Here is a 12242-nt window from a genome sequence, read left to right as displayed (position 1 = left end):
ACCAAAACATTTTTCAGTAATCAACTTAAAATAATTAAGTTGGCATGGCAGGATGAACAAACCTTCAGTCTTTCAAGAAAATTCAAACTGATTTATCAAAAACTGCTTGACTGACATTCCTTGCTTCACTTTCCCGAACAATGAAAACACACTCACACACACACACACATACACACACACACACACATACATACAAACTCACACACACACACACACACTCACAAACTCACATGCGCACGCACTCACACACGTACTCGCACGCACACACTCTCTCACACGCACACTCTCACACACACACACGCGCACTCGCGCACGCACGCACACACACACACACGCACTCACAGACGCGCACGCACGCACACACTCTCTCTCACACACACACACACACACACACACACACAGTGAACTGGCGTATAACAAGGGTCTATTTATGCTTGAACTTGCAAATATTAATTTAAACCTTCAGAGGGGTTGCCTTGCTCCTTTATTCCATCCATACTAATTCTGAACATTCTGCAAACTGAAGTCTATCTGTATTACAATTGTGCAGCACCCCATAGTTTAAATCTTGACTACTCAGCCAAACACTGCAAGACCTGCTCCTATCATTTCTATATAGTGCTCTTGCGTTTCCTCTATATTTAAAAAAAAAAAAAGATTTTCAATGAATCAATCTTCTCTTCATCACATTTTCCTTTGTTGTGTAGACTGTCTCCAAATATTTGCCATTTTTTCATCTCTACATCTACCTCTGCCTCTTCGTCCTCTTGACCGTCTGCGTGCTTGTCTATGACTAATGTCCTGAACACTTGGTTCTTCCCGTCTACTTTCACACTCAACTCTTTGTTCCTCCTGAATTACACTTTTTAAGGTTATCACTTTGCAGAAGTTTAAAACAGTTACTAATGCTTGGCTTCTCTTCATGAATACAGCATCCATTAGCATCCTTTGTGACATGACCTTGTCTTATGTCAAGTAGTCCCTGTGACATTCATTGTGAGAGTTTTGTCCGTGTCCCCGGGAAAGGTTCTGCCTAATCGGACCCCCGGGAGGAGTGGGGAGTAGTGGACCTGATAGACGTAAAGGGCGTATATTAGTCTGTCTGAGCCCCAAATGCTGATGCTGTGGTTTTGTAAAATGAGTGGGGGTGGTAGTGGAATGGTTGGGAAAATCAGATGAATGGGTTTCATTATGATCGTCAAAACCATCACAGTTTTGAGGTGAAGGTCTTCTCCGTCTATGTAAATCAAGAGAGGGTTCTCTTTGGCCCAAAAACTGTTGTGGTGAATCAAAGCGAGGTCCCCTTACTTGTGCATTATTTTTATGATCCCTGGCATAAAATGGGCCCACAATGCCTCTTCTTCGTCCTCTGAATCTTTGGAATCGCTCTCTTGGTTGACCCTTGATTTCAGTATACTGCTGTCCTTCAAACCGGCTATGCGTTGCCCCGTGTGCTGTGTCCTGAGAGTGTGATGGAGCCTGTCTTGAAAAACCTGTGCGTATTCTGTCTTCTGCATCCTCTGCAAATGTTTGGTGGCAGTCAGGGCTATGTAGCTCACAAATATCTTGTGCATAACCACTTGGATTAGCAAGATGAGGCATATGAGATTTACTGGTTGGGGTTGTGTGCGAGTCTCTGGCGTCAATCTGTCTCTCCGTTGGCCCTTCAACATTAGGAATGCTCATTTGTTTAGATGAATTCATTAGATGGGTTCTATCATGCATTACCTGACGCGAACCCCTGTGACTACCCCTACCTCGCCTAAAAGAACGCTGTCTTGGAGATGGGTCCTTTGATCCAATGGGTCGAGCAGGTCCCGGACTCTCAAACATCTCTTCTGTAAACGGTCCACTGGGTTGAGGATCTTTAGTCGGGCCTTCGTACCTCACAAACCCTGAGGATTGGCCCCTAGGTCCAAAGTTCGTAGAACTACCAGAATTAACATCCCTAGGCTGAGCAAATTCAGGACTTCTCCGTTTCATTACAGAAGGACGCTCTCTCAAAGGCTTCCACTTATCAAAGGTGGAAGGGTGAAAGTGCTCTCTAGGATTAGGAGGTCTGAAATTGCCCTTGTGCACTGGAGGAGGCCCTAATAGTGACTCTCTTTGCTGAAACTGGACAGATTCATCCTCATGAAAATTCTGCCCTTGTTTATAAGATGTGTATTTTTTGTGACATAATCCAACGGTTTCAGGTTCTTCAAAGTTGCATTCATGTAACTGGTCAGGCATGGGTTGTTGACTTTGACGAACCTGATCGGTCGCTTCCACTGGAAACCTTCTGAGCCTGTGGTTTGGATGTTTTTGGTGAACACATTTGTCTGTGGAGAATTCTTCCTGTTTGTGAGATACATAAGGTTGATTGTTGTTGTCTCCATCATGCAGAAACTTTCCTCTTTTATTTTGAGGCAGTTCTCTGGAATAGAATTGATCTGTGTCAGATTGTGATGAATTTCTATATTGTAAACGGAAAGCTCTTTGAGGGTAATCTCCTGAATGTAATTGGTCTGTCTCATTATGTGAATAATTTGGCCTTTGCATCGATGGCATGTTTCTCTTTTGATCAATCTGGCCAGACTCAGAAAAACGATCTGTTTGGTTATGTGGTGGCTGGGTATCATGGTGAAAAACATCTGTCTGAATCCCAGATGGCTGTAACGCTGGTGAATCTCTGTGTAAAGGCAAGTCAGTAGCACCATGGGCCAGACAGCGTGTAGGCAGTAGTGCTCCTTGATTAGAAGAGTCAGTTTGGTTCGGGGGCAAATTCTCCCTCTTCATTTCAGACAGTACTGAAAGTGGCAGATTTTTGTCAATTGACTTATTTAACAGAGGCTGTGAAGAACCCTCCGCAGGATTTTGGAACGTCTGAAGTCCCTGGTTTCGATCAGCCTCATGTTTTGTATTTGGAGGACCACCTTTCTGAACTTCTGCCAAACGCTTGTCTTTGCCATTAGCAGCCTCCCCCTCCACTTTAACACTCTGTCCTGATGTGTACGCAGATTGAATGCTATCACTGTCTGGCACCTGGCCAGATTCATGTTGTGAAGATTTAGTGCTATGCTCTGACAGGTCAGTTTTGCGTGACTGGTCACTGTCGTCATGTGAAGATTTGTCTCTCCGGCTTGAGTGTGAGACGGGGGAATAATGACGCCTCATCCGATACCGTGGGGGTGAAGATGAGTCTCTGTGATGGTGATAATGCCTTTTCCTTGATGTTGTCACTCCTTTTTTGTCACTGTAACATCCTCTAGAGAGATGCCCTGCAGAGTGTTTACTTCGATGGTGTTTGTCTGAGACGTCCTTTGAGGATCTAACTGTACGCGATGCTCTTGAAGACGCCCCGTCTTGATGGTGTGACCTGTGTTCGTGCCATGACCTCCTCCTCGATGACCTATATGTGCTCAGTGTGGACCTTCTACTGTCTTGATTTTTGTGGGTGTACTCTGAGTGTGAGCTTTTAGTGTTCTTTAGTTGTGCACTTTTAGTGTCTGGTGATCCTTCTTTGGGCATTGCTTTATCAGAAGCTAATTTCTCTTTCTTTGTGGTAAAAGATTTGTTCAGGACTACATTCGTGGCTTCCTCCGTGTTTAATAATTTCTCTGCACTTTCTTTATCTATAGCCTCACATTCAGTATCATCCAATGGCATATCCTGGCTTGTGTTTCGACAGATCCGTGGATCCCTATTCTGATGAATTATCTGACAGTAGGGTATGTTTTCTATGCTTTCCTCTTCATCAAAGTGTGTTGGTGACATCAGAGCTTTAGAAACAGAGAAATGGGCCATGGAAACACCAATTGCTTCCTTCTGTAGGCGTAGAGTTTCTGTCTGTTCTTCTAACTGTCTTTTCTGTTCCTCTATCTGCCTATTCAGCTCTTCTAGGATTTTTTGCTGCTCAGAGAATGTTGTAACTGAGGTGTTATCCTTGTAATGTGACATGTTATTTTCACAGAAGGTGGATTTGTGAGGTATAGCATTACTTGTGAGGTAATTTTGCATCTCCTCAAACATCGTCTCGTCCTCTGGATCATAAGCTATATCACTTGTAACCGTAGAGGTCTCTTCCATGTGTTTAGCCTCTGATGCTTTCGGTGTATTATTTCTGACAGTATCACCAACTGCACTGTACTCTTCCTCAGGGTCGTATGGTCTATCATCATCATCATCATCATCAGCCACTGCAGATGGACCTTTAGGTTCCAAAACTGGACTGAAAGAACCCATGGCCTCATTAGAGCATGCCGGATCATACTCCTCAGGATCATAAGGCCTGTCATCACCCAATATCATTGCATCATCATCTTTGCAAGTCTGTTGACAAATCTGAACCTTATCTGTTAATGAGCTTATCTTACACTCTGTGACTTCTGAGAGTTGTTTCTTTTGCCCAAATAATGTGTTAAGGATGGTCTGAAGTGGGGTGGTACTGGTGGAGTCTTTGGATGGGCCCACAGTGACAGATGGGGTGGGATTTGACACGCTGGGGAGAGAAGATGGGGCACATAGAGAGCTGGCAGAGCATGACGGGTCTGGTAACCCAACTGAAGGTAAGGATCCAGCAGGATTTGAGTCGAGGAAGATGTCAGCATCACAAGCCTTTATGCTATGTTGTCCAGGATCATTTAGTGAGGTAGGATTGCTGGTTCCCTTCCCATCTGAACACATCAAGGACCTAGAATTCTTTTCACCAACATCTTGTGGCAATCCCTCGGGACGCTTCGGCTTTTGACAGACTGCTAGCCCTATTAGGAGATTAGGGTGATTCTGTTCAAGCCCTAAGAGAAGTCATAACATAAAACAGGTTAAAATCATTATAGTCTGATGTCAGAACCGATCAGTGCAATCTGTGCGTGATATACCTGGCCCCTCTATGGGAAGAAGCACCGCAGGGATGGACTGCTTTGTACTCAGAGGAATGAGGTAAAGATCTTTGATGTGTTTACAAATATTAGAAACAACCCCGAATCTCCTACGACTGTTGAAATATGAAAACAGAGAGACATATGCAACCTCTTCCTCTTCAGATGATGGATGGAACCGGATTAATGACAGCTCCTGCATTCAAAGAAATAGTGCAAATAGATTTTACTTTACTAAGGGCATTTACCTATATAATGTGCATTTAATATAATTCATATATCAGAATTATTAATAATAAATTCAAAGTCACGGTTTTACCTTTGCCTCTGATGTCTTTATCATATCAACATATTCCCACACAGTTTGAGGTAATATCCTTCCTCCTATATGTATAGTGTCTGGTAAGTCCTGAACAGAGAAAATGCACATATTTAACACCCACTAACCACATTCACACCCCCTCCATATACAGCATACTTAAAGAAAATAATTAATAAAAACAAGGAAGAATTTTTTTTTTTTTTTTAACTTTCATTTAGTTAAGCTTAAAAGGCTAACCTCTTTTAGCAAGTCAGGAGAGCCAGAAATCAAGTATCCCTTTGTGACAAATTTAGCCACAGTTGGCATGTTAAGAAAGCCTTTCCATAAAATGCTCTGTTTGGATAAAAACTGTTTTGTTCCTTTATCACAATCTGCCAGCCTTGAAAGAGAGAGAAACACCATTAGAATTAATAAAATATGTGCCATGTAAGTATCAACAATTAATTGTATTGGTTTACGGTTGAAATGACATACAAAACACTGTCTGCATGCACCTTGTCATTGAGCCATATGAAGTGTCCAGAGAAGCTGGCGGAGGTTTCATGAGGATTGATTTTGGCATAGGAGCAGGCAAAGGTACGGACACATGTGGTGGAAGCGTCTCTTTCAGAGATTCTGGTGCGTTCTTCACAGGGTGCGGATGCTGCTGTGGGATTGAGGCAGACTCTGAGACAGCAGACGATGGTGGAGCTTGTCGGTATTGTGCTGTACGGGGGTCTCTTCTTGAGATGGACACCGTGGGAACTGAAGGTATCAACACAGGAGAGAAATCTGCTGAGGGTATCTGTGAGTTTAGGTCCTCCCCGCTGGGAGAAGCAGGGGACTCGAATGTATCAGAGTCCAGCGCTGGTGGATCCAACGCTTCATCGATCACGTGAACAACCCCTGAAGATTTCTCCTTTTCGGTCTCATCTTTTGTCATTGTCATCTTGGGTTTCTTGGTTTCAGGATCATCAGTGGATACTTGGCCTGCAGGTAGGAAATTCATATGCAACTAATTATACTGTATACAAATTATAATTGCATAACTTTATAACTATTTTTTACAATTTCTTAAATTTCCAGGTTTTTCCAAAGTGTTTCAGAAGGTCATACCTGTACATATCCTGCAATTAAGGTCAAAGAGATGGCGCTTATGTTCTGCTGTAGTGTCCTTCAGCATGCAGCTGGTCACATCTGGAGCACCTAAGCTTATTTCCTTCGCCTGAGGCAGCTTCAGAGACGATTTCTCCTCCTGAGGATAGACAAGATGCTTGATCGCTCAGAGAAGAACAGAAATGGCACTGTGCTCTAGCCAGTGAAGGAAAAAAAAGCCCTAATATACGGATCAATGTTTCCTCTAAGCTGCACACTTCTTATGTCGCGGCCGCGCAGAAGAAATAATATGCACCGCACAGAACACGCAAAAAAATGAGTTGGGAAAGCAGTTTGATTGAATTCTATAGAGTTGGTGTCGCTATAGAGTTAGAACCGGTGAATGCGGTTTACAGGTTTCATAGAAAGAGAACGATGCGCGCCGAATGAGTCGCTGTAGAAATCAAACACTTCAATGGTTGTGGACTTGTGGACAGAACACTTGTGTTCTGGTTCATTTAGTCCTGACCAAAATAGAAAATGATGCATTTAGTCCTGGTTCATGGTGTCATTTTTAACACAGAACCTAAAGATACCAAACCAAACCAAAAGCAAAAGAGTGAGGTTCACAACCTGACTGGACAGATTTCATATTTTGTGACTGAACTTAACAAATAACTCCAACGCTGTGTGCTGGGCTAAAAGTGCTCATTGTATGTCTGTACATATGGTGGTATTTTTACCAGCTGAGAACTCACAAAAAGGTCATAAAATGTGTAAAGTTGTTTAAACTGCATCAGGAATTCAATTCCACATACAAATGAATATCTGCTGCAGGAGATGGCAATTTCAACGACTGTACCAAACTGTAATAGGCTCGTCTCAGCTCCTATGACAAGAAGGGAATGTTTTTGGTCCATGCTGCTTTCGTATTTCAGTCGAACTGCACCAGAGTTTGTTTGGAAGTGGACCAAGGCCCACCGTTTCAAGGGGTCTCGGCTCACTCGTTTGGATGGAAGCATTCACACTTATTCAAATCGAATCTACCCTGCCAGTGTGAACACACCCTAAGACTGTGTGACCAAGCTGTGTGGATGATCTGCAATGTGTGTTAACGCTGTCTATAATCCAGCTAGAGAGAAGCAGATGAATGATCAAGGTTATGATTCCTTTAAACTAGTGCTGTCAATCGATTAAAAAAATTAACTAATCACACGTTTTTTTCTGAAATTAATCGCTATTAATCCCACCTAACACTAAAGTTTTTAAAAATCCTTTTACAGTGCAATAATTTCACATTCAATCTTCAAATTAATGTACAAACAACATAAAGACAGTATATTATTAATATTTGTATAATGACATCTTTTTTTATGACTGAAGGCCAGTATGTTTCACTGACACTAATACTACTGATGTCTCTATGAAATAGTTTCCCCCCTAATATTTAACCAGTGACTAGCCATTCAACATTACAGCATTTTGAACATTTATTAGACTACTTAAAATAACTTCTAATTTATGTGAACTTAAACCCATTATAATAAATGTCATATTTAGCTACCTGTGCCCTTCAGCAAGTAGGAAATATACAGAAATTGAATAAAGTTATCAAACACTAAATTTTAAATTAAATATAGATGAATCCTCAAAGGTTATTGATTTCCTCTTTTTTCTTTTGTTGCTTGATTAACAGTCATCACAGCAGCTGGTTATTAGGTTATGTGTCTGCTTTAAGAGCTGCTGCTGCTGCTGAACATGACACGCATCTCTTGACCTTTCCTGACCCTCCTCAGCTCTTAAAGTCTCTGTAATGAGCGGAGGAGTTAGATGAGGGAGACGTGCTGCTGATCCAGGACAGATCTGAAAACCACTGCATTTCAGAGACAGGCTCTTAAATCTGACTCGTAGTTAACAAAATACTTACATGCATGCACAGTTTTAAGGCAGCTTTTATTGCCTTTTTGGTAACTTCATGACTTAACTGACAACATAACTATGACACTGCATGCTGGTCATTTCTTTCGCGCTTTGATATGAAATGATACAGGCAACTGAACGAGCAGCTGCTTTTCTGGCGCTGAGGTGAAGTAGGAGTGTGTGTCTGAAAAGTCTCCCATTTTAAGTGGTCGTAAAGACGTTCTGCGTCTAAATAATTGTATAATCTGAATGCAATTCTTGTCAAGAAAAGAGACAGAAGCAGCAGTTGTGAGTTGGGTGGTGAACCCTAGCGCCGCCCCGCATTAAGTGCGTTAAATATTTGTAACGCATTAAACTAAAACATGAATCGCCTGCGTTAACGCGTTCATTTTGCCAGCACTACTTTAAACAATAAAAAAAAGTAATTTGTAAGAATGAAGCATCATCTCACTGAAGGAGTGGTTGTGCTCAGTGACGGCGTGGTCTCTACACTCATCACTTTCTCAGGAGGAGCAGCTGGCTCTTCCACATCCTCAGATAAATGGGACGATGGCTTCTTCATTGAGATCTGCAGCAGTGGATCAGCAGCAGATTCCTGTCAAAAAACAGTCAAGAACTGAAATGCTAAACATTGACTTAACATGAGTTTGTGACGTCACAGTACTTTACCTCCTGCTGACTCAACTGAACGAGCTTCACTGAAGGCATGTTTCCTTTCAAAACCTGATGACACACTTCCTGAAAACAATACAACCATCAGAATAAATTCATGACTCCACACATTACAAAAACATTTAAAGAGAGTAATTGTGTACACAGTAAATTTACAAAACAAATATTAATAACCTTGTTTTTGTGATCTTGCAAGGTGAGGACGAGACACTGGTATTTATTCTTATACTCCTCATCTGTTGTGTAACACATGTTGAACATCTCTTTCTCCATGTCCACAGCCATCTTTTCAATTTCACTCTCAGAAATCTTCAAATCATCACTCTGACTGAACCTGATGAAGAAAATGACAGGATTATAAATATAGCTGTTAGCGGCAGCACACAAATGGTAAAATATGGCCTGAATATAGAATATTTTAGGCAAAGTGGTCTATAAAACCATAAGCATAATTACTTATAATGCAATAAAACTGATTTTAACTTGATCAATATGTGACGCTGCCATCACATTGATATTATAGTATTGTCATACTAGAGAGTGAAAGTGCGCTTTCATCCAGAGCGTCTCTTACATGTTCCGCCATGCGCTTCTCGTCCGTGCTTGTTTAGGTCAGAGTGCGCACGCATTCTTTCACGCAGCATACAGCGTGTTGTGCATTTTGACCAGTTTATTGTAAAAGTATTCTTAAAATGCATTCAAAATTCAGAATAATTTGTAATATATAATTATTCACGGTATTTAGAAGTGCCCACGATAACAATATCGTGCATATTCATTACCGTGATGTATCGCATTACCGAATACCGGCACAAGTCTATATGACACACTAAGATATGCCAAAGCATTATTCAAAATGATGTCTGAAACTTTGTATTACTAGCAATACTATCTACTAGAATTGTTTTTATTGCCTCTTAATGATAAATCGCTTGTTGTATTCCTCATTTGGAAGTCACTTTGGATAAAAGCATCTGCTAAATGAATAAATGTAGGATACAACCTCAGATCCTTTCAATTTGCTTATGTGTTGCTTATATGTTAGTCCACTGTCCTGCAAAGTTTAGCTCCAACCTGCCCAAACACACGGGCCTGGATGGTTCTAGCAGGTTCAGCTCTGTTTATTTAGGACTGGAGCTAAACTCCAGAAGCTTTTTATTTTCATTTTACAAAACTAAATTCTAAATTGTCGACATTCAATTTGGCCGACATAGGAACATTAGGTATCATTCAACTCCGTATGCCTCACGAAATAAATAAAAAGATCAGTCTCATGGTGTTAGGCCAAACTAATATGAAGCAAAAAAGTTTTATTTCCATATTTCTTGACCAGAAGGTGGCACTATACTAAAGTTACTTTAATTAATTCACAAAAGTGCCGTCAACCTTACATTCTGTTTGGTGTGCTCAGTGTTTAATCTGTTGCAGCTTTATACAAGAATGCTTTGGTCTTTCAGAGAACTTTCTATGACTTTTGTCAACATGATCTATCCATGATTTGAGCCAGATTTAGTGAAGACCTAATGAACGATCGAGGAGGAGTTTGAAAGAATGATCGATTTGGCATTAGCTCTGGAATCAGAAATAAAACGTTTAGCTGTTGGTGACATTAAAAGTTCAAGATTTTTATAACTGTATGTGTATGTGTGTATGATTCTATAGACTCCACGAGAAGACAAATGATGACGGCTTGCATTCGGTCTCTTTGCACCTTTGGTGCTTGATCACTAATAAACATTTGTTACAGGATTGTTTTTTTGAAGTGTTTAAATGAAGACGAGGTAGCTTCCTCTAACCTTCTGAACAGAACTGTACTCAGCGAGCGGCGAATGTTTTGTCTCATCAGGAGAGGACTGGCGTGAGGGGCCGCAGCGGGCTCATCTGCCCAGGGGCCGCAGGGAACCACTTCTGGGGGTTTGCTGGACTCAGAGGGCTTTTTAGGGAAAGGTAAAGGGCTTTTACTGAGAGCCCCTTTCAGAAGCTCCAGTCGTGGAGAGCCTGGCATGGTTTTCTTTGCTCTTCCTGGAGTGGACTTCTTAATTAGCGGGGCTGCAGGAGTTTTTTCAGAAGAGGACATGTTCAGAGTCAAATCTGAAGGTTGGCTCTGTGGTGTGCTAGTATTGCACTCAACTTCATCTTTAACGGCTGAAAGAAAGAATAAAGAGAAGGATACAATGATATAAAACACCAGAAGAATATAGAAAAAAAACAGTAGTTCACATGCAGCGCTCACATCATCTAAATGAACCCAAAAGTGCTAGTGTGAAAGCATTAGGGCTGCACAACATTGGAGAAAACCGACATTGACATTTTATTTTTCTGCAATATGAAAAATTACAGCAATTTTTTACCAGATGACTTTATGAACAGCTGTATTGCAGTACAGAAAATACTTTTTTAAAAAGCTGAACATTTTATTTTTATTCTGAAGTTGTGTGTGTGTGTTTGAGAGAGTGTGTGTGTGTGTGTGTACAGGTTTTCTATTCTGGTGGGGACTTAAACCTGAATACACACAGACTCGTGGGGACTCGTGTCACGGTGGGGACCTAAATTGAGGTCTCCATGGGTACAGAAGCTTATAAATCATACAGAATGAGTTTTTTTTGAGATTGTAAAAATGCAGAAAGTTTCCTGTGAGGGGTAGGTTTAGGTGTAGGGCGACAGAAAATACAGTTTGTACAGTATAAAAACCACTACGCCTATGGAGAGTCCCCACAAGGATAGTGCACCAGACTGTGTGTGTGTGTGTGTGTGTGATCCTTTTAGCTCTGCAAGACTTGGGAAAACTTTTTTTGGGTGTTCATACTTGGGTTTACTTATTACAAGAACCAACTTTAACTTTATTCAGTTCCACTTGGATTTTCATAGGCCACATTCTCACTGTTTTCAACCAGTTTAATCTGACTATAAAGTAAGTGTCATGATTTTATTGTGATTATTGTTTATAATATTGAGATTATTGTGATATGAAACATTAAAAATAAGAAACATTCTAATAATAATACTGTAAAATAGTGTAAAATAAAAAGAATATACTTTACTGTAAAACTACAATACAAATGTCTTAATTTATTAATTTATTCAGTGAATCTCAGCTCTGTGTGTTCATGCAGACCATGATATCAGTGTCTCAGAACAGCTCCAATCACAGTAAATGAATCAAACATTTCATGGGTGTGGATTATTCGAATTATGAAAGGGCATGCAAATACACCCTTTTCATGAAAGATTGAAATTTATTAACACATTTAACATACACAAGTTTCAGGAAAGGTCAGTTTTCTTTAATGTGCAAATTACTCAATATACTCATATATTTATGATTTACAAGTTTTATGAATGGAGGCCAATTTTGTTTTTCCACTTTTTTTTTTTTTTTTTTTAAATAACACTGC

The 12242-nt window shown here is 40.6% G+C and overlaps 1 protein-coding gene across 1 annotated transcript in view; it reads right to left on the bottom strand.

The window, feature by feature from the left end:
- Positions 1–349: 349 nt before the first annotated feature.
- Positions 350–12242, bottom strand: part of LOC107713562 (death-inducer obliterator 1) — a 46824-nt gene continuing 34931 nt past the window's right edge. The window contains exons 6-15 of the mRNA XM_016519111.1: positions 10644–10992; positions 9022–9181; positions 8845–8913; positions 8627–8770; positions 6277–6415; positions 5676–6150; positions 5419–5560; positions 5179–5268; positions 4860–5055; positions 350–4775 (exon numbers count right to left, since the gene is read on the bottom strand). Of these exons, the coding sequence (XP_016374597.1) occupies positions 967–4775; positions 4860–5055; positions 5179–5268; positions 5419–5560; positions 5676–6150; positions 6277–6415; positions 8627–8770; positions 8845–8913; positions 9022–9181; positions 10644–10992 (5573 nt within the window). The 3' untranslated portion in view covers positions 350–966. The remainder of the gene's footprint in view (positions 4776–4859; positions 5056–5178; positions 5269–5418; positions 5561–5675; positions 6151–6276; positions 6416–8626; positions 8771–8844; positions 8914–9021; positions 9182–10643; positions 10993–12242) is intronic.

The sequence above is a fragment of the Sinocyclocheilus rhinocerous genome, unplaced genomic scaffold, assembly GCF_001515625.1.
Source record: "Sinocyclocheilus rhinocerous isolate Xijiao unplaced genomic scaffold, SAMN03320098_v1.1 scaffold1049, whole genome shotgun sequence".
In the NCBI taxonomy this organism is placed as follows: domain Eukaryota; kingdom Metazoa; phylum Chordata; class Actinopteri; order Cypriniformes; family Cyprinidae; genus Sinocyclocheilus; species Sinocyclocheilus rhinocerous.
This window is presented reverse-complemented; position numbering and strand designations above follow the sequence as displayed.